Source organism: Camelus dromedarius, chromosome 8 (genome assembly GCF_036321535.1).
Source record: "Camelus dromedarius isolate mCamDro1 chromosome 8, mCamDro1.pat, whole genome shotgun sequence".
Lineage (NCBI taxonomy): Eukaryota > Metazoa > Chordata > Mammalia > Artiodactyla > Camelidae > Camelus > Camelus dromedarius.
In genome coordinates, this window is record NC_087443.1 from 60,558,799 (window position 1) to 60,580,218 (window position 21,420).

Sequence of the window (21,420 nt, forward strand, 5' to 3'; positions counted from 1 at the left end):
GTATGATTCCTGGCCTAATGGATCAGGGCAGGTATAAGTCTGTCTCCCTCCTATGTCTCCCGGGGTCTGGGTTACCTTCACGTGCTCACAGGTATATGTGTGTGCTCATAAGCGTGACTTTTTGAGGCCACACGTCTGGGTGCACATTCAGCCCCCAGGGACCAGGGTTCCCCCATCTGCCATTCTCCATCTGTTCTGCCTGGAGGCCTGGGAGACTGGGCCTGTGTTGCCCTCGCCCACCCAACACCCTCCCCGTGGACGGGAGGACCTGGGGGATAGTTCTTCCAGGGCCTGGGTCTCTAGTCCCTGGGTGTTTTCACTATATTTGCCCTGAGCCAGTGTTTTCTGGATCTTTACCCCGGGCCCCAGGACCGCAACTGGGTTAGGTGGGAAGGAGAGAAAGTGTTTTGAAGGAAGTTGAGGCCCTGCAGTTGGTCCATGGGTTCTGAGCAGAGGCTGGAGTGGGGGCCCCATAGGGGAGGCTCTCATCAGCTGCTGGGCTCAGCAGGTTAAAAAATTGCTTTATTGAAATATAATTGACAAACGCTAAGCCACAGGTATTTAAGGTATATGATTGGATAGGTTTTGACATATGCACACAGCCCTGAAGCCATCACATCAAGACAGTGAACACATCCGTCATCTGTCACCCCAAGTGTTCCCTTGCCCCTTGGTAATCCCTCCCCTTCCCCGACCATCCCCAGGTGACCATCAATCTGCTTGTTATCAGTCTAGCTTAGTTTTCATTTCCTAGAATTGGTACTGTAGGGGCTGGGTAGAGGGAGAGGAAGGGTTTTGAAAGGAGGGGAGGCCCTGCAGTTGTTCAGTGGACTGTGTCTGCATTTTTTTAAAACTGGCTTATTTCACTCAGTGTGATGATTTTGTAATTCACCCATGTTGCTGATCCTATCATTAGCTCATTCCTTTTCCACTACTGAGTAGTATTCCATTGTATAGATGTACCATATTTGGTATCCATTCACCCAGCAAATATTTCTTCCTTTATGCCTTAATTTCTGCATATATATACAGCCCTAATAGTGTGTAATGTTACCTTTCACCAACAGTATTTTTTGAAAGCAAGAGTCAAGCTGTGTCTGAGGCTTGAGCCCACTGGGCATCTCTTCCAGGCAGGACACCTGTAGCCAGTGCCACCATTTGCTCTCACCTCAACTGTCCCCTTCCCTGGAATGGCCGCCTCTGCTCTGCACTATTCACTGGATCACTTAGCTTCTTTAGGTGTCTAGGTCTCCTCCGAGCAATTCCAGCTCTTACCGCTTGGCGGCTTTCAAAGCCCCTGAGCACTGTTGTTGATTCCTTAGTGAGCAAGGTGAGCCTCAGCTTGTGTTGTCCCCAACTCATGGGCCTGGCACACAGGAAGCTACTCCAGAGAGGCCAGGAGGCCGATGGTCAGGGTGTCTGGCTAGCTCTGGACTGTGGATTCTGGTGTCTGGGGCCCTCTGGGAAGGAGGAAGCAAAAATACAAAGTGATGCAAAGTGAAACAGAGTGATGCAAACCAGTGCAAACATAGTCTGGACCAAAGTCTGGGCCTTCTCGGCTCCCAGGCTTCCTCCTTCCTTCTCTCGCCGCTCCCTGTCTTCCATCCCATTTCTGGAAACCCCTCCTCTCCCTTTAGGGAGGGGAAGGCCTCTGGGCAGGCCTGATGCTGACCAAGCTTTCTGTTTTATTAAGTGTCTGCCTTGGAGGGACCAGTTTGAAACATCCCGGAAGGCCTTGGTTAAATTCTGTGGCTTTCTACTTCCCCACCCCCATCTTCCCCATCCTCTGTGTCTTTTCTCAAGAAGACAGGATGGGCAGGGGCTGTCCTTCCTGATAGATGGGACACAGATCTTAGAGGAGAAATGAACCCCCCGTCCCAAGCCCCCAGCTGCCAAGGCTGTGCATTAGTGCTGCCGATACATGTCTTTGAACCACAGGATGGCTCTTACTGTGCCGTAGAGGGGAGGTGGCTTCCTCAAGTCACATGGCCAGATAGGGACAGACACAAGCCACCCAGCCCCGCATCCCATGTTCTTTCCTCTCTCTGCACTGTCTCCTGGATGCCAACCTCATATGTTTGTAAAGTGCCTTCTGAACCAAGCCCTGTTTATGGAAGAAAGTGCAGTGCCTCCTGGCCAGGGGTTCTTGAGGCAGATCCAAGTTCCTAGGAAGCCTGGGTGAAGAGGCCCACCTGTGTCTAAGATGTTGCAGGCCACAGGCAGTGTAAAGCAGGAAGGCAGCCTGGGGAGGAGGGAGGTGGCTGTGGAGGAGGGACGAGATGGGCATGGCCTTGAGGCTGATGCTGCAGAGGCTTCCTGCACATTCCTGGTCTCCAGTGGCAGCCCCATGGGCATGTGTTCACCACAGCCCAACCTTGTCAGCCTAGCTCCAATGCCTTCTCCTCCTCCTCCCCTGCTCCAGGAGGCCTTCCTGAGAAGTGACCTACCTGTACACCCTTTTGGCCCTTATCACTATCTGCTATTTGTACTGCAATTTCTGTCTGTGTCTTATCTCCCTTCCTGGACTGTTGTTTTCTTGAGGATAGGACCCATGTATGTGTTTCATGCCTTATCTTCAGTGCCTAGGTCAGGGCTTGGTGTTCAGCAGATATATAATGAATATTTGTTGAATAAAATAAATGATGGTGGTAGTGACAGTGAATAACGGTGGACATTGGTTGTGAATGATGGTTTATCACAATGGTAGAGGCTGTAAAGTAAATGGTGGTAAGTACTAGTGAGGAGCAGTAGATGGTAGTTGGTGGTGGTGGTGGCGTTGGAGAGGGGGAAGGCTGAGGGTAGTTGTTGGTGGGAGGTGATGGGGGAAGGATGAAGGGAAGGATAATAAACGGTGGTGGATGGTGAAGTGGGAAATAGCAGTAGATGGGAGCAGGAGAAGAATGGTGGCAGAAAGTGGCAATGGTGAAAAGGGGCCATGATGGTGGAAATCCTGGGCAGTGGGTGACTTCTGCTTATGCCCCAGCCCTCTGCCCTTCCCTAGGGGACCCTGGTCCAACTCTTGGACTGTCAAATTCTCTGACACTGTGGCTTGTTCCTTTACAGATTCCATCGGGGGCCCCTTCCCTGTCACTTCTCACCGATGCCACCATAAGCAGAAGCACTGCCCGCCGGTGCTGCCCGGCGAGGGACTACCAGCCACGCCACTGCTCTTCCACCCACACACCAAGGGCTCCCAGATCCTTATGGACCTCAGCCACAAGGCCGTCAAGAGGCAGGCCAGCTTCTGCAACGCCATTACCTTCAGTAATCGCCCAGTCCTCATCTACGAACAAGTCAGGCTGAAGGTGGGACCTCCCTCCCTGCCCCCATCACTGCATCCTCCCGGGCACCTTTGGACTTTCTCCCCAAGTCCCTGCTTCCTGCTAACAGCCATTACTACACCCTGCACCTTCTCCTTCCTCTCTACTGCCTCTTCCTCTTCCCTCCTCTTTCTCTTCCCTCCTCCTTACTCCTTTCTTAGCCTTCCCTGCGTGACAAAGAAGGAACGGAGGAGAAGAGTGACCATGGGGACTAGCTCTCACTAGACTGGTGGGAGGCTCCCCGGGGAGGGAAAGGAGCCCAGCTGGTGGGTGAGCCAGGCGGTGTGACTCCCCATGGGAGTCTGCCTGGGGGTGGTCTGCAGAGCTCACTGATGGTGGGGGAGAGGCCGGGCGGGGCTGGGGGTTGTCTGAGGCCAACCCCCTACCGCCCAGATTACCAAGAAGCAGTGCTGCTGGAGCGGGGCGCTGCGACTGGGCTTCACGAGCAAGGACCCGTCGCGCATCCACCCTGACTCTCTGCCCAAGTACGCCTGCCCTGACCTGGTGTCCCAGAGCGGCTTCTGGGCCAAGGCGCTGCCCGAGGAGTTTGCCAACGAGGGCAACATCATCGCCTTCTGGGTGGACAAGAAGGGCCGTGTCTTCTACCGCATCAATGACTCGGCCTCCATGCTCTTCTTCAATGGGGTTCGCACGGCCGACCCGCTCTGGGCCCTGGTGGACGTCTATGGCCTCACGCGGGGTGTGCAGCTGCTTGGTGAGTGCCCTCCCTCTGGCCCCTTAGGTGCAGGGCACACCTTCGGGTGCTGCATTCTGACGAGGCTTGGTTTCATCAGGCATGGGGATGCCTCCCCTGCTGGCAGCAGCCCCAGGGCCGCGCAGGCATGGGGACAGCTCTGGGAGCTTTCATGTGAACTGCAGAGTGTCGCCTTCCTCCGGGCCCACAGCTGTGGCAAGTGGAGCCTGGTGAGATTTCTGCCCTCCATGGCCCCTCAAGTTGTGCCTCTGAGCAGTGTGTGGCCTTCACGATCATCGTGATCATGTATGGCAGCCTCAAAGACCCCACCCCGGGGGTAATGAATAGTAATCACTGTAACTGTAGTCTCTAGAGCAGTTGCTGTGTTCCTGCCATGAGGCACTTTGTTAAGTGAGGCACTTTGTTATTGCCGCCTGGTAGCCACCCTGGGGAGAAGTCTCCATCACTGGGCCCATGGATGAGACTCAAGCTCAGGGAGGTTGCCATCAGCCCCAGGAGGCACCGCAAGTGAATAGTAGAGCCAGCACTCAGTCCCAGGTGAGCCCTAGCCCCTTGGGCTCTGCAGCTTTCCAGGAGGTCCAACCCCACCCTAGTGCTTTTTGCAGGGATGTGGGTAAAAGGGTAAGAGGGGAGAGCAGAAGGCACTAGGGGGGCTAAGATTCTTCTGGCTGCTGCTGGGCTCCCAGAGTGAGTGAGGCTGCTTCAGGCAAGCGAGGAGGAGGAGTCACAGAAGGTATCCTGGGGCTACTAAAGTGCCAGGCTTCCTTGTACACACATACTGGGTACAGATCAAACCATTGATAAATTGGCTGTGTCTCCAGGAGGAGCTTGGATGAACCTCAGCTTCCCCATCTGTAAAATGGGTTGGTAGGGAGATTAAATTCAACTTAAACAGGCTGTGAGTGAAGTGCCCAGCAGAGTCCTGGGTACCAGCACTTGCTCTTCCCAGCTCCCATCCCTCTCCCTGTCTCCCTGCAGAGAAAACTGCCATGGAGGTGGTGGGGAAATGTTTTTCCTTTTTGTCCTTTCTGACTTCAGAGCCTAGAAACAGTGAAGCTCTTTTCAAAACACTTTTATTTGAGTAAAAAAAATAGTGGAGGAAAAAGTGAAAGAAGAAACAAAGAAATGAGTAATCATCAGAAGCCTTTCTGTGTGAGGGAGGGGTCCACATCTTCCCTAGCCAGGGTCCTCTCCAGAGTGGAATTTGTGCCTGGTGTGTGGTGGACTCTGAGGAAGATTTGCAGGGTGTGGAGGGGAGCAGTGGGGTGGATGGATGACTTGTTGGATGAAGGGAAGAGTTGTGGGGTGGGGCTGAGGTAGACCCAGCTCTGCTCAGACAGCCCCCAGCTCACTGGGAATCAGGGAGACAAAGCAAACATTCCAGACACAATCAGGGCACAACCCAAGAGAGGACAGTAAATTGCTGAACACTGTGGTCATAGGATCCCTTCCATCTGCTGAGATGGTTTCCATCCAGTTGTCTCATTTAACCTCTCAGCAGCCGGACCTGGAGGGAATGGTTTTTGTCCCTATTTAATGGGGAAAATTGAGGCCAAAGGAAAGCCTGGCTTGTCTCTGTAGGGATGTGGCAGAGCTGGGACTTGAAGTGGGTTTTCTGATAACAAAAGCAGTACCTTTCGCCTTACCCCCTGGTTGGGTTTAAGCAGGAAGTCAGAGGAAGCTGAGGACAGTGAGGGAGGATGGAGTCCAGGAAGACTTCTTGGCAGAAGAGCCTTAGGCTGGGCCTACAAGTCTCAGGAGGGCCTGGATGGAGGTAGGGATGAACAGGACATACCAGGTGAGGTGGGGCTTCCAAACTTCAGGGGCCAAGGGAGGGGCCTGGGGAGTAATCTGAAGGGCGCTACCCTGGGGTAGAGCCCAGATGGCCCTACCTAGCCCGGCCTCATTCCCCCTGTGTGACTATAAATGGGTTTTCAGGCAGTATTTTCGGTTGCATTTGGATTTCCCATAAGGCTCTTCTCTGTACACTGGATAAGGCCAAAGCCCTAGCTGATTCTTGTCACAGCTGTAAATCACCATAATCCCTGGGCATTTTCAAACACTGATTATGGCCCCTAAAGTGAATTAGCAGATTCAAATATCTCATTTTATTCTTCTTAAATTGATTGTTCTTTTTATTAAAAAAAGAACAAAAGAAAGGAGACCCACCCAAGACATCTTCAGAGGTGGCACACTGCTCTGTGCTCTCATTTTTTGCCCCTTCCCCCGGGACACGCCTGCTGCCCTGTACAGTCTCAGGGTCAGTTTCCCTCCCTTCTCTTTCCTCTCCTCCTCATTTCCCGTCTCCCCATCCCCTTGCTTGCCATGTGACTGCACCTGTGTCTTTCTGGGCCTGTCTCTCCCTCCACCTAGGTCCCTCAGCTCTTCTGCTTTCCCACCTCAGCTGCTGCCTTTGAGTTTCTCCTCTGAAGAAGTTGCTCTGTCTTGGTGGCTCTAAGGATGGGTCTGTCTTTCCTGGGGTGATTGTCCCCCAAACCAGTGTCTCATCTTTAGAGATTTTCTGCCAGACCTGCCCTGTCCCCTCCTGTCTTCATCTGGAACCTGTGGCCAAAACCCTCCCCTGGCCAATATCTGCTCCTCAGACCAGAGACATCCTGGGGTACCTGGCACATAGTAGGTCCACAAGTCAGGCCATGGACAGATTGACTGTCTTCCCCAACAGAGTGGAGGCAGGGGCTGATGTCTCTCCCTGATTGACACCTCCAAGTGGGTCCCCATCCCTGCCCCCACTGCCCTAACCATCACCTAGGCCCCCTGGTGCCCACACCATGGCCCCGGCAGTCTTGCTTCATGCCTTCCAGGCTCCCTGTTATGTTGGAATGCACAGCAGGTCACCCTCTTCCCTATGGGTGCCCTGGCCAAAGCCCGGGATGATATCTCCAAGAATAACAGCTTCCTACCTCCAGGAAGAAGGACCTGCCAGCAAGTAAATAAACACAAGTTTTATGGGGTGATTAATACTTGAAGAGATAAGTTCCTATCCCAGTTTTCAAGGTCTCCCTGCTCCTCTCAGAAATGTTGGCTCAGGAAGAGTAGTTGTGGTGAGCCAGGATTCCACTTACAGGGTGCTCCTGAGCACCCTTTGTGCCCACCACAGCCTAGGTGCTATGCAGGGGTTGGAAGAGACAGTTGAGTTGGAAACCCACCCCCTCCCCCTGAAGACTATTTACACTGGGGGACATGCCATATGACTGCTCTGAGGTGACTTAAATCCAGTTCTACAATAACGTGCAGCTAAAGAATGAAACTGTGGGAGTGCAGCTGGGGAGCAATCCAGGAGGACTTCCTGTAGGAAATGAGTTTCAAGTCAGGAACTAATGGAGGGAAAAACAATAGACTGGTTGAGGAGGAACAATTTAGGCCAGACAGGAGGGGTATGTGTTGGCTCAGAGGTGGGGGACTGGCAGTCAGTTGAGAAGCAGATCCTTCAGGGGAAGGGTGAAGTGGGAAGGTAGTGTATGACTTGTGGAGAGTGGGTGTGCATAGGTGCGTATGTGCATGCATCATAGGGGAGAGCACCATGAGAGCAGAAACTTCGGCAGCTTCTTGCTGTCAAGTTTTTCAACAAGAGAAAATATGGCCCAGAGATGGGAGGGGCCTGCCTAAATTCTCCCAGGCTGGGCCTGGAATTCAGATCTCTCAGCTGATCTGGGCACAAGGTCAGTGCAAGAAGACTTATTGCCACATCAAAATGTTTGTGGCTGAGCCCAGGAGAGCATTAGGAGGGTATTAGGTGGGAGCTCCTAAGGACTCTTGGCATCATCCTAGATCTTGGTAAAAGACCTCACCTGCCTACTGAGGAGGGAGATGTGTGGAGATTCTCAGAGTACCTTTCTGGGGATCAGGCTGCTGCTGCGCCAGTTTCTGGGATGACGGGCCAGCCTGCCTGCCTGGGTCTTTCTGTAGATAAGGCCCAGGGTTAGGTCCCCTGTCCAGAGTGTGCCTCAGCTTGTGGTACAAAGAGTGTGAGCCACCCCGGCCGGCCAAGGACCACACTGCCATCTGGGGCTTCCGCTTCCCAGGCTAAACCAATATTTACCTTCAGCTGTGGCTGCCAGGGGCTGAGAAGCAAATATTAGTTTAAGGAGCCCAGGCCAAACTCTTGGGATGGAGAAAGAGCTGAGGATGCTAACTGCGATTTCTTCCTCTTTGACAGTCTTCATTTCTTCTTAGTTTTTTTTTAAAAAAGAAATCTTGCTGTTCCTTCTGATCTAGGCACTTCTTTTCTGCTCACCCCAAATTCTGCCAGTTATATCAAGGCCCACCACTAAACCCTCCCCTTCACTAGGGAGACTTCCCTGACCTCCCCTGTTCTTCGTGGTCCTTCCTGACCACCTGAAGTGCATGGAGGTCCAAGTGGTATCAGCCGTTCTACGGCATGTATTGTCCTGCTCTTTAAGAACACAGCAGAAGTCCTCTTTGTATATGTTGTAAAGGAAGTTATTATTGTGCCCATCTTGGAGATAAGGAAACAGAGGCTCAGAGAGGCCTGAGGAACTTGCACATGGTCATGCAGCTTGGTAGAGCTGGGACTTGAGTCCAGGAGCATGGGCTACGTTACTTCTCAGCTTCTCTGAATACGAGTCTATCTTGTCTCCCTCCTAAGTCTGTATACCCCCCAAGGGTGGGGACTTCGGCCCTCCTATGTCTTCCAGAATAGAGCTTATGAGAGATCAAGGCATCAGGGATCAGCCACACATGTTGGGCACAGATATGACACCAGGGCCCAGAGGGTCAAAGAGGGGCCGTGGGTACTCAGCGTCCGGTTTCAGTCCTGAGGGTGGGTCTCCTGCCTTGTAGTTCCCAGAAGGCTGCTGAGGGCTTTGTTTGGTACTATGGTTCACAGCACACTCTAATTTTCTACCAGAATGACTATATATAAAGTACAACCATATATAATTGCCAATATTGGACTTTTTCTAATGTCCAGAAATGGCAGTTTTATGTGTTTCCATCTAATATGTCTTTGGTCCAAGATATAGTTCTGGGGACCATGGAGAGACCTGGGGGCCCAGAGTGGGGTGTGTGTAGGGGAGGAGCTGGAGTCTTGCAGTATTGAGGACAAGGCCCTCATTTTAGAATCAGGAGACTTGACTGAATCAAGACCCGACTTGGCCACTCACAGGCTTTGGTCAAGTTTCTTAGCTTCTCTGTGCATCAGTGATCTTGCCTGTTATTGGACATAATTGTATGCATGCCATTTAACCTCACAGATAGTCCTTGAGGATCACAGATGTATGAAAGTGTTCATACAAATGGGAAGGGCTATTGGTTTGGGGTTAAAAAGAAATACCTAGTTTAAAACCTTGGCCAAATAGATACCCACCCACCCCTACCCCCACCGCCCCAGTCCTCTCATTGGAAGAGGGAGCCTTAAAACCAGGTCCTTATACCTGAAAGTCAGACCATGTGATCTAAATTGTTTCTTGGAATAAGATCTGTGGTTCTCCATCTGGGTTCCTTGGAGCACTGGGGTTCCACAGAGGCATCTCTGAGGCGGCTGGGTGGTAGGGCTCTGTGGCCACCTTAGACTTCAACCAGAGCTTTTGGTCCCTTGGATGAAGGATTCCATTGCTTTAAAAAGTTTGAGAACCACCAGACCAGATCATTCTGTGAATCTATACACCTAAGATCCTGTGGCTTGCAGAGTCTCTAAATCTAAGAATCTGTGACTCTGAGTGATTCTGCAACATTCTGCCCTTCCCTCCACGAGCCTCAGTGTGTTTGTTTCTCCTAGCTATCCCGTGGCTGGATGTATATGGAGAGGGTCTAGGTGGTATGGGTTTCAGGGCACTGCCCTGGGGGAATGGATAAACCCCTCACCCGTCCAAGCCATGTACCCACCCTCGTGGCTCCTTCCCCTGACCCATGCCAGCTGCAGGCTGGCAGGAGGATGTTTATGGAAATAGTAAATGGGTTGGCGCTCCTTCCAAACAGGGGCCGGCAGATACCCGCCAGCCAGCTGGGCAGCTGCAGGCTGACCCATAGTTAAAGATTATCCAGCGCTGCGGATGTGAGAATCTAAACAAACAGGACTTGAGCTGATGGCAGGCCCTGCTTCAAAGGAGCCCTTCGCCTGCCCCTGAGGCCCCCTGTTCCACTGCCTTGGCCCTGCCTCGCTTACCCGGTGCTGGCTGGCAGCATGTCACGGGTCGGGAGCTGGGTGGGTCTCTGGGCAGGAGCTGGCCCCAGCGCCCTCTGCCTGGCACCTCCCGCTCCCTTCCTTTCCCACTGACCTTGCTCAGACTGTTCTCCCCAGGCATTTGCTAACGTGGTTTTCCCACCCCAGTGCCTCTCGCTTCTGTCAATCCAAACCCTTTAGTCCTTCAGGGCTGGGTCAAATCTTGTTTCTTCTGAGATACTGTCTCTGAATCACTCTGAAACAGGAATTCTCAGCCTCAGTTGGAGAGCATTATCCTAAAAGGGATATTTATCCTAAGGAAGAGAAGGCTCATGGAGCCGGGGGAGGGAGGCGTTGGGGGGAGGGGGCAAGGAGTGGAAATAGGACCCTTGGAGGCATGCATGGAGTTTTTCTAGCAATCACAGTCAAAGAGGGGAGGTAGATGGCCTTGGGAGATGGTGAGCTTCTTGTCCTCAGGAGCATTCTAGCCAAGGCTGGGTGAGAATTTGGCAGAGATAAACAGATTTCCTCATTTTCCTCTAAGGTCCTTTCTGACTTGAGACACTAAGAATTTTGTGACAAAATTGTATTCAATTATTTTCATGCCTCCAAGCTTCAATCCTCCGAGGGCTACTGGCTCCCCAGGGCTCAGGTCCTGGCTCTCTCTCTCTCCTCAACTCCTGCCCAGGACTGGGCACACAATGGGTCAATGAGTGGGTGCCCTCATGCCACCCTGAGGGGAGGAAACCCTGGTCCAGGCCTCCCTGCCCTTCCTAGGACCTGGATCTTTCTGCCCTGGCCCAGAGGATCTGCAGAGCCAGTGCCAGGCTGAAGACTAACCAGTTCTTTCCTGAAAGGGGACACGAGAGGGGAGCCAGCTTTGCAGCTTCTTCCGTGGCCCTGTGCCACCCCTCCGTCATCATAAACAACTCCAAAGTGGGCAGCTGTGTGTCCCAGGCACAGATTAAAGTACTTGATGCTTCAAATGTGGGGCCACCCCACTGCTTGGGGTCAAAGGCTGGCCGTCTGGCTTTACCAAGCTGTACCCCAGGGCACAGTCCTGGGCTGAGGTTGGGCCCATGGTGTTCTTCCCTGGCTTTGGGGGCCCAGCCCCTTCCCTGACCTCTGACTTGATGTCGGCTCACTCTGCTCTGACCTTTGCTGTGCCCTCTGTGGAGGGTGCTCTGACCAATTCCTCTATCTCAAGTTTCATCTATTTCAGGTCCCCAGCGCAGCTGGGCATACTGATGGGATGGTTATTTTGAAGCTTGCAGGCGGCCTGCAGCTGCTCCTGACCCCGAGCGGTTGAAGGGCTGGGAGAGAAGACATACTTGGGCTGGGCACTGGCCCCAGGGATTCCATTTTTAGCTTTTTCCCAGCGTCTCCTGTACCTCCTCTCCCAATTCGTGTGATATTTCAAGTCTGATCAAAGGGGTCACTTTTCAACCCCTTCCCCTCTCTCTGTATTCTCCCACTGTTTCTCCTTCTTTCTCTTCTTTCCTCTCTAATCGCCACTTGTAGCTTCTCCTTTGTGGTCTTTAGTCAGCGATGTCATTCAATGATTATGTCCTGGGTGTCCAGCATGACTGATGGAAAGTCCTAGTCAAAAAGTTAGTTGCCTGAGTGCAGGTGGCCCTGACCTTGGTTGGCAAACAACCTGAGTGAAGTATCCAGGTGCCAGGGGCTTCCTGCTCTACCTCTGATCCCTGCAAGAACATTGCCAACATCGCAGGGGTATTATTAACCCTGTTCTCTTGGTGAGTGATCTGAGGCTGGAGGAAAGTTGCTTACCCACAGGCCACCAGCCAAGGGCTGGATCAGACATTCAGACCCAGGCCTGTATCACCCCAAACCCATGTGTATTCTTCCGAGCCATGTAGCATGAAAACAGTAGTAATGGCTCATATTAACCTAGTGGTTATTATGTGCCAGATGCTTTCCTAGGTGCCCTAGCTACCTTACTCCACTTCATCTTCACAGCATCCCTTCTGAGGGAAGTATTAGAATCCAGATTTTATACCAATAAGTAAATGATGATTTCACTGCTGAAAAAGAGAGGCCCAGAGGGGTTAAGCTATTTGTCCAAGGCCATAGAACCAGGAAATGGCAGTCATGATTTGAACCGAAGATGATGACTTCAATGTCCTTGCACTTAACTATGCTCTTATCTTGCCTACCAGTATATGGAATTTGGTTACAAAAAACCCTAAAATACTCTTAGGTTGCATTATAAGAAGTATAGTGTACTTATCAGGGGAGGTGTGAAGGTGCCCTGTGCCTTGAACTGGTCAGGGCACATCTGGGTACTGAGTCTGGTTCTGTTCATTGTCTAAGAGGTGGGAAGGTGTGTGGGGAGTCTGAGTATTTCCTGAGGAGAATTGTCTTCCATGTGGGGCTGAGAGGCAGCCCCAGAGGTAGTGGGTATAAATACGGGGCATTAGATTTCAGTTTAAGAGATGGAACACTTTCTTAAAGACAGAGTAGCTCAACAATGGCATGGGCTGCCTGGGAGGTAGTGGGCGTATTCAAGTGGAAGAGGACTCCTGAAGGGGCAGAGACCAGGACAGCTCACATCCAGTCCCATTCAGGACTCTGTTCTGAGGGTCTGTGCAGCTCCATGGGTTCTGGCCTGATTTTCCCGAGTGTGTGTGGGGTGTGGGGCTGGGGAGAGGAGCGTCGGGGTGCGAATGTGTGTGGGCCCCTGTGACAGCCTTGTTCCTGTAGGCCCTGGTTACGTCTCTGAGCCACTTGTTTCCTCCTCACCCCGCTTCCCCATCCCTTCCCCTCCCTGACCCCCACCCTCTGGAGTCCTGAAGAGCCAGTGTCTGGAATCCCTAAGGGGTAGGGGAGCAAGGGCTGTTCCCTGGGGTCCAGGTCACCCCACTGCCCTCCCCAGCTCCCCATTATTGTCTTCTCATGTCTTGCCCCGCCTTTGCCTGTGCCTCTCCACCGCCCCCCAGCCTCTCTGCACCATTGCTGTCACAGAGTCAATTCCCTGGAATAATCACATTTTCCGGTCGGCTCCCTCCTCCTTGCCAAACACGATGCTGGGAAATCCCGACCAGCTAGGCCCCAAGAGGCTTCTCCAGAGAAGCAGGAGACTTGGGGGGAGGGCCCAGCATCCTCTCCTTGCTGGGGCCCAAACAACACTGTTCCTGGAAGGGCAGGGGAGCTGGGGAGAACAAAAGCAGGGAGACTCTAGAGACAGTCTCTAGATTCAGCTGGAGCCAAGTTCTGGCCTCTGCTGCCCCTACCAGTCCAGTCCCCCAAGCTTTGCTCTCACACCAAGCACCCTAACCATCCTTACTCAGTTTCTGGAGAGAAAGCACAGATTCTCCTTTGGGGAGGCTCAGAGAAAAGGCTCCTGGAAAGGGAGTGGCCCATGATGTGGCCAGATTTGGGAACTCCCACAGAAAGGGTTCAATAAACAAGGAGGACGTGAAAGTGGAGATTGTAGTGTCAGGAGCTGGACAGACCTTGCTTTAATCCTGATCTGCCACTTGCCACTTGGTGGCTGTCACAGAACATCTCTGAGCTTTATCTGTACAATGGGAACACCTCCATGGGCTGCTTTAAGGATGAAATGCAGGGGTGCGTCATCACTCCTGGTGACTTTTGTTACAAATTATAGGACTCCATAAAGCAGACATAGCCAGCCATTTAAAAAGTGTGGTATCAGAAATATGGTTATTGGTGTAGAAAGGTATTTAGGACACAGTAAGTGGAAAAGCTAATTTTGAAAAGGAATTTTGTATAGCAGGGTTCTTTTAGCCTGGAATTCATAACCGTGGATGGCTTCATGTGATTCATGAATGCCCTGAAATTATCCACAGAATTTAGGGAGAATGTGCACTTTTCTGAGGAGATAGATGAAAGTTACCACACTTTCAAAGGGATCTGTTGCTCATAAAAGTTTGTTAAAAACTACTGGTGTTTATATAGCATGATTCAGTTTTTGTATTAAGAAAAAGAGGTAGCTGAAAAATATATTGAAAAAAGGCTAGAAAGTCATACATCTAAATATTAATAGTATTTTTCTCTGGATGGTGGGCTCATAGGAGACTATTTTTTCTCTTTTGCTGAACTGCCTTTTCCACAAGACAGTCTGTATTACTTGTATGATTTGATTTTAAAAAAGAAAAGATTTGATTTCTCTAGCTTGGGAAATTCACTTAACTTGCCTCAGTCTCAGTGGCCTTCCATGGCAATAACCTAGAAAGGTAACTACTGGGATGAGACAGTTTGTGCAGAGAGGCGTTCTGGGTGGGGATGACGGTTTCCTCTGGCTTCCCAGAGGGGTAAGACGCCAGTATGCACTCAACAAATACTGCGGTCTTCTAAGTGCTGGGTGCTGCTCTGGCTGCTGGGGATAAAGAGGGAGGGCCCCAGGAGTTTGTTTTAAATTCAACTTTTAAAAGCTTACCATTTAAAAGTGATCATGTTTTTAGTTTTGGTGTCCTTCTTCCCAGCCTTGATCCTTTGCTTAAACTACTACATAGCGGTCCTGCACAACATTATGTCCTAGGCATTTTCTACGCCATTATAAATCCAGTGCATTTTACTAGTGCACGCCTTAAAGACTAGTTGGAGGAGGCGCGCAGGCGATGGGGACCGGGCGCTGTGCCCGCGTGACGGTCATCCTGTCTCTCCCTCCCCGGCCGCAGACAGTGAGTTGGTGCTCCCGGACTGCCTGCGGCCGCGCTCCTTCACTGCTCTACGGCGGCCGTCGCTGCGGCGCGAGGCGGACGAGGCACGCCTCTCCGTGAGCCTTTGCGACCTCAACGTGCCGGGCACCGACGGCGACGAGACCGCGCCGGCCGCCGGCTGCCCCATCCCACAGAACTCGCTCAACTCGCAGCACAGCCGCGCACTGCCCTCGCAGCTCGACGGCGACCTGCGCTTCCATGCTCTCCGCGCCGGCGCGCACGTCCGCATCCTGGATGAGCAGACGGTGGCGCGCCTGGAGCACGGGCGCGACGAGCGCGCGCTCGTCTTCACCAGCCGACCCGTGCGTGTGGCCGAGACCATCTTCGTCAAGGTCACGCGCTCGGGCAGCACGCGGCCGGGCGCGCTCTCCTTTGGTGTCACCACGTGCGACCCCGGCACGCTGCGGCCGGCGGACCTGCCCTTCAGCCCCGAGGCCCTGGTGGACCGCAAGGAGTTCTGGGCCGTGTGCCGCGTGCCCGGGCCCCTGCACAGTGGCGACATCCTGGGCCTGGTGGTCAACGCCGACGGCGAGCTGCACCTCAGCCACAATGGCGCGGCGGCAGGCATGCAGCTGTGCGTGGACGCCTCCCAGCCGCTCTGGATGCTCTTCGGGCTGCACGGGGCTGTCACGCAGATCCGCATCCTCGGTGAGTGCTCCCCGCCAGGTGCCGGCCTACCCCGACACACGCCGAGGCTCGTGCCTCAGCTGCCCTTCCTCCAGACCCAGCGAGGTACTTTTCCTGGAGGAGGGTGCCAGTCTGGGGAGGGGGAAAGAACGCCCACCCTGCCCCCTCGTGGGAGTCTAGCTAAGGAGACAAAGACACCAAAGATGAGTTGTGAGTGGGATTCAGTTGGCTAGTCTACGGGTCCTCAGAGCTAACCAGATAAACCCTGGGAAGGGGGAGAAAAGCGTGGAACATTGAGTTCCAGTCTGATTAACTTACATTCCCACAGATACATAAACAACTCTTACACACATTCTCCAGTGGCCACTTAAAAGTGAGAGAAAAAAAAAACTGTTTCCACCAGCAGTGAACTTTTTGAGGCTCAGTTTCCATTTCTCCAAAAATGGGAATAAAGGCCTCTGCCTCTAAGGATAGTTGTGTGTCTGAATAAGAAAAAGAGGTTGGTATGTCAGTAGCCAAGTTACCTCTGTAGGGTGGTGCCTGGGTTGGGGACAGTGGGGAATCCCTGAGCAGAAGGCCTTGGAGGAAATGGGATTGCGGATGTCTAGGCCTTTCTGGGTTTGAATGGACAGAGTTTGATGGACTGGGTGATGTTGACTTGTGTAAGCCATGTTTCCCAGAGTGTCCTGCACGGTGGGTGTCCATTGAAAAGGGGTCCTTGGATCAAAAAAGTTTGGGATATGCTGAATTTTTGAAAAACAGGGAATTCTTTACTATTGAACTTCTCAGAACTTTTAATATGCAGTGTGAATCTTTAATGAAGGGGTGGTGGTGGTTATGGTGTCCAGCTTTTACAGACTGATTTGACCAGAAATCTTTTTCACATGTATCTTCTGGGACCTCTGTTACCCCAGAGTGGGAAGGTATTCATGCTTTCCAAGTGATAGTCTGCTAACCAGAGCAGTGGATTGGGCTAATTTCATTAGACTTACTAGGAGACCCTACTAGAGTACAGATTCTTAAATCCCACCTCCAGAGATTTCAATTCTGTAGATCTTGGATTAGGTCCTGGGCATCTTTTTTTTTTTTTAAAGCAAGTTTGCTTAGACAAGTTTGCAGGCCCCTAGGCCTCACAGCCCCCCAACCTAGACCTCACCCCAGGAGGTTTCATAGGCAAGATGACGTGTGTATGTGAATGAATGTGAGTTGACGGTATAAAATCGGCATACTGTGTCTAGGCACATGTGAGGAACTAAATGCATGTGTATTTGTGTATGTAATGTTGGTGATTGTAAGAGTGTGTAACTTTGTGAAATGAGAAAAAACCAGTGGGGACTGACTGACTACTCTGGGAAGAAACCAAATGAAGATGGAATGTAAAATAAATCTTAAAAAGAATGAAAAGAAATGAGGCTAGGATGCTAAGAAGTTAGGACTGAGGGAAGATAAATCAAAGAATGAAAAGAAATCAGGCTAATGAAAAGACATCAGGAAGGAAAGATATTGGGGTGAAAATTCAGGTTGGAATAAAAAAGAAACTGGACTGGGGTGCAGAAAAAAAATCAGGCTGAGGTACACAGGTATTCGGCTACATTCACCAGGAGACACTACTCCTCAGATGAAGGAAATTACATAAGGGCAAGGTATTCTCTTGCCTCAGCACCATCTAATAATAGATAAGTAGCTTTCCAGTGAGGCTTCCATTGCCCAAAGAGGCTTACTAGACTGGAGCAAAGGAGAAGCTTAAAAAAAAATCCAGGACTTAAATGTCCCAAAAGGGAAGTAGGCCAAGGTGGGTGTTGAAGAATAATCATTTAGAATTCAATATATGCTAAATAGAATTCTCCTGAGCTGTTTTGAGAATTAGCCTTCTCAACTAGCAAATTGGTGTTATGGGATCCTGACTGATTGATTCCAAAGGAAAAACAAATCAGTAATAATATATGAAGGGTAATTCTTTACCTTACAGAGGAATGCTTTGCTTTGTTGAAGGCCTACATGATCTAAGAATGGAAAGGTACTTCCTTCACTCTAAAACTACAGTCAATTTCATACTTAATGGTGAAACATTAGAAAAATTCTCATTAAAGTCAGGAGTATAATAGAGATGCCTTATAGTATTGTTCTGAAAGTGCTAGCCAGTGCAGTAAGTGAAGAAAACCAAATAGGAGATAGGAATTTCTGAAAGAGATGATAATTAACGTGAAACCTATTAACACTATAAGAAAAGTCCTGAGACATCTAATGAATACTTTTAGAAACAGTGACTATTAAACGAATTAGAATGAATAACTACTAATAAAAAATACCTCATTGAGGACTTACTTGTGTGTAGGGCATTATGTTAGGGCCTGTGGAGAGTCACAGTTGAATCAGATTTCCTGATTCATGGTTTAACTAGGGAAACAAAGCTGCATTCCTGGGCAGAGAACAAATAATACTCAAGCTTTCTCCCACGTGGGGCCTCTGAGTGGCTAGTGTGTCCTTCCCTCTCTCCCTCCCTGCCTTTCTGCAGGCTCCACCATTCTGGCAGAGCGGGGCATCCCATCACTCCCCTGCTCCCCTTCTTCCACACCAACCTCACCCAGCACCCTGGGCATCCGCCTCTCTGACCCATTGCTCAGCACGTGCAGCTCTGGACCGCTGGGTAGCTCTGCTGGTGGTAAGTAGGCTGGCCCCTTCAGTTCCGTGGTGACCATACCAGATCTCCTATCCTGAGGACCCCACCCCCACCCCCACCCCAGCTGAGGCAGGCTTGCAGCCTCTGTATCAGAACTGGGCCCCAGAGGAGCTGGAGACAGGCCTAGTGAACCTTAGGTGAGTGGTGATTTCTGGGCTGTATCCTATCCTGTCCCCTAGCTGGGCAGCTTTCTCCAAAGGACTTCTTCAGCACAAAGAACACCCAAAGGATAGCTCAGGAGGGGCCTTCCTCAAATGGTTTTGGGCCCCCTTCCTTCCTGCATCCTTCCCTCCTTCTCCTCCTCTCACTGCCTCACTGACACCCTGGCCCCTGGTCTGGGCACAGAGGGGACAGGAGTGGGCTGCCCAGAGTGCATCCTCTTCCCTCTGGTGCTCGGGAAGTTGAGTAGTAGGGCAGACAGGCTGATCCTGAAAAATGGAGGGAGGCAGGCCATGCGCTCTCTTCCTAAGAACCAGGGACGAGGCTGGGCCATGTCGCCCTGTGACTGGTGTCCTCTTGACCCCAGGGACAGCCCCCAACTCACCGGTGAGCCTGCCCGAGTCGCCAGTGACTCCCGGTGCTGGCCCTTGGAGTGATGAGTGCACCATTTGCTATGAACACGCGGTGGACACGGTCATCTACACATGTGGCCACATGTGCCTCTGCTACGCCTGCGGCCTGCGCCTCAAGAAGGCTCTGCACGCCTGCTGTCCCATCTGCCGCCGCCCCATCAAGGACATCATCAAGACCTACCGCAGCTCCTAGCGCGTCTTGGTACCCAACCCCACACACCCACCTCCTGGGACTCCAGCCCAGCTCCAGCTGAGGGGCAAGTCAATAGGGCCCCTTCTCTTCTTCCTCATTTTGGAAACTCTTTTCCCTTCTCATTAAACATGAGAACTGGGCCCTTAAAGGTATGGGGAGAAAAGGGGTATCAGGCAGGGAGATGAGGGCAGAAGCAAGTCACCTGCTCTCCTCTGCACGCTGAGGGCTAAATGGGGTTTCAGCCTCTCCTGATCCTTCCCTATCGGGTAGATTCCCAGGAAGTCCCTATAGCTCACGTGGCACCTTTGTGAGAATTAGAAAGTGTGTTCCTTTCTCCGGGCAGTTGCGGCCCTGAGCCTGAACATGTGGCTTGGCTAGTGGAGTATGGAGTTGGACCTCAGCCTCCATTTTCTCCCTCAGCCAACTGCCCTTGAGCAGTGCACAACCTGCGCAACAGCAGCTCTGGGCGGGCAGCTTCTGAGTTGTCGCCTTACTGTCTGACCTACACCTACCCTTTCCTTCCTCTTTTCCCTGCCACTTGGGTTTGGCAGCCAGGGGTGAGAAGGCCAGTGGCTACCTCTCTTCCTGGGCAGGCTGCAGCCTCCATGCCATGTCCTTCTCCTACTCACCCTGGATGGGTGGACACAGGCTACAGAAGCCTACAGGTTCTGGGTCCCTAGCCCCCTGGCCTGTTTGAGACGTGGAAGGCCCTTTCCTGGCCACAGCCCTTCTGCCCCAATCATCTTGCTGGATGCTGCTGCCCAGGGGTAGCCCCCTGGTTTGGGCTGGAGAGCGGGGTGTCTCTTCTGTCAGGTCTAAAGATCAGGTTTGTAGCTACCCTCTGACCTCTCCTCTCATGTTTCAGTGCTGTCCTGGGCCTGGCTGATCCTCATGGAAACTGTAGCATCCCCTGGAGGGACCAGGGCCCTGGGTTGGGGGTAGAGGGGTTCCCTGGAGTAAGAACAGCTTTTCCCCTTTATTTATTTATTTATTGGGTTTACAGGGGTTATTTGGGGGAGGGGGGTGAATTCCCATTCCCCAAACCCCTAGAAATGTTGCCCTCATAGGCAGGGTGCCTCATTGGAGGGGTCAGCAGTGGTAGTCATCACTCAGAGTCTTCCCCAGACTCCAGCCCAAAAGTCCACAGACAGCTCTGCTTACCATGAAATAGAACTCCATAAGAAGGGGCTGAATTGGGAGGCCCTCCGGCAAATTGTGTCCGTTTTATAGAGAGGGCAACAGAGCCTCTGCAATGCCCTAGGGCCGGTGGATCACCCAGAGCCACAAAAGCAGGGTTATCTTAACTGACTCATGTACATCAGGAGGCCCAGGAGCTCCCCTCTCCACAAGGACATACAATATCCTGAGCAGGCGGAGGGAGGGGGAGCCCAGCTGGCCTAGTCACTGTAGGCACAGGGAGCCTGTTCTTAGGAAAGGCTATCCACTCCCAGGAACGATGAGAAGGAAGGGGCTGCGTCCCAGCACCTCTAGCTTCTTCTTCTTGATTCTGGGGTGTGGGAGTGCCCCCCAGCTGCTCTTAGGTCACAGTCATCTCAGCCCTGCATGCCCTGTCCTGACAGGCCACGGGCTGGGGTCAGCTCTCTGAGTCCTGGCCTCCCCCTAGCCTCCCAGCCCTCTGCCCCTTAGATGGCTTTTTTATGCCCACTGGCGCCTGCTTTGCCATGTGGCTGGCAGAGCATTGGATTCTAGACCTGGCCACTGACCAGTTGTGTGGCTCTGGCCAGGTCGTAGCCTCTCAGCCTCAGCTGTCACCTCTGTAAAATGATTGGGGGGTGGGGAGCAGACTTTCTGTATGACTCTAGGCAGTTCTTTGGTGACGGCTGCAGTGGGGTGGTGGTGGGACAGCACAGGGGGTCAGGATGCCAGGCTGGCGCTGTTTGAACCTGCTTTGCAGTGGGCCTTTGGGAAGTCATGGTTCTACTCTGGGTGTCTAATCCCCAGTCACTGAGCTTGTGGACCCCTTCTGTGGGAGTTGGGTGAGGTGGGGCTGGTGGTAGCCCCATCCAGTCAAGGTTCCCATCTGAGAGGCAGGAAAAGTCCTTAAGTGCAGGGGCTGTGTTGCCTGAGGGTCAGGGAGAGGAAGCCATCCATCTCATTGTCTCTGTTAGTGTGGGGTGGGGGGTAGCTGCTGCCTCCTTTGTGAACTTGGGTCACCGTGATTGTGAATAAAGGTGATTTCGTACCAGCCTGAGGGCTGTGCTGTGCAGCGTGGAGGGCTGGGGAGGGCTGGTGGGTGGGAGGGTGTGTGTCTGGTGGAGGCTCAGTTGTCCTGGATATGGAGGGGAGTCAAGAATCAGAAGACTCCCCGGAGTGAGAGAGGGGGCAGTGGCTGGAGCCTGACCTGGGGCTTAGGCAGCAGGGGCCGGAATGCCAGGTGAACCTTTCAAGCTGAAAGGGAGAAGCCACTGCCCTTGGGTGGTGGTGGCCCCAGGTCTGTGAGGAGC

The 21,420-nt window shown here is 52.3% G+C and overlaps 1 protein-coding gene across 2 annotated transcripts in view; it reads left to right on the plus strand.

The window, feature by feature from the left end:
- The window catches only part of NEURL1 (neuralized E3 ubiquitin protein ligase 1), a 70,896-nt gene extending 49,733 nt beyond the window's left edge, over positions 1–21,163 (plus strand). For both annotated transcript variants that reach the window (XM_031461693.2, XM_010987122.3), the window contains exons 2-6: positions 3,064–3,305; positions 3,714–4,035; positions 14,842–15,531; positions 18,026–18,172; positions 18,717–21,163. In XM_031461693.2, coding sequence (XP_031317553.1) covers positions 3,064–3,305; positions 3,714–4,035; positions 14,842–15,531; positions 18,026–18,172; positions 18,717–18,955 — 1,640 coding nt within the window. In that variant the 3' untranslated portion in view covers positions 18,956–21,163. The remainder of the gene's footprint in view (positions 1–3,063; positions 3,306–3,713; positions 4,036–14,841; positions 15,532–18,025; positions 18,173–18,716) is intronic.
- The last annotated feature ends 257 nt before the right edge of the window (positions 21,164–21,420 follow it).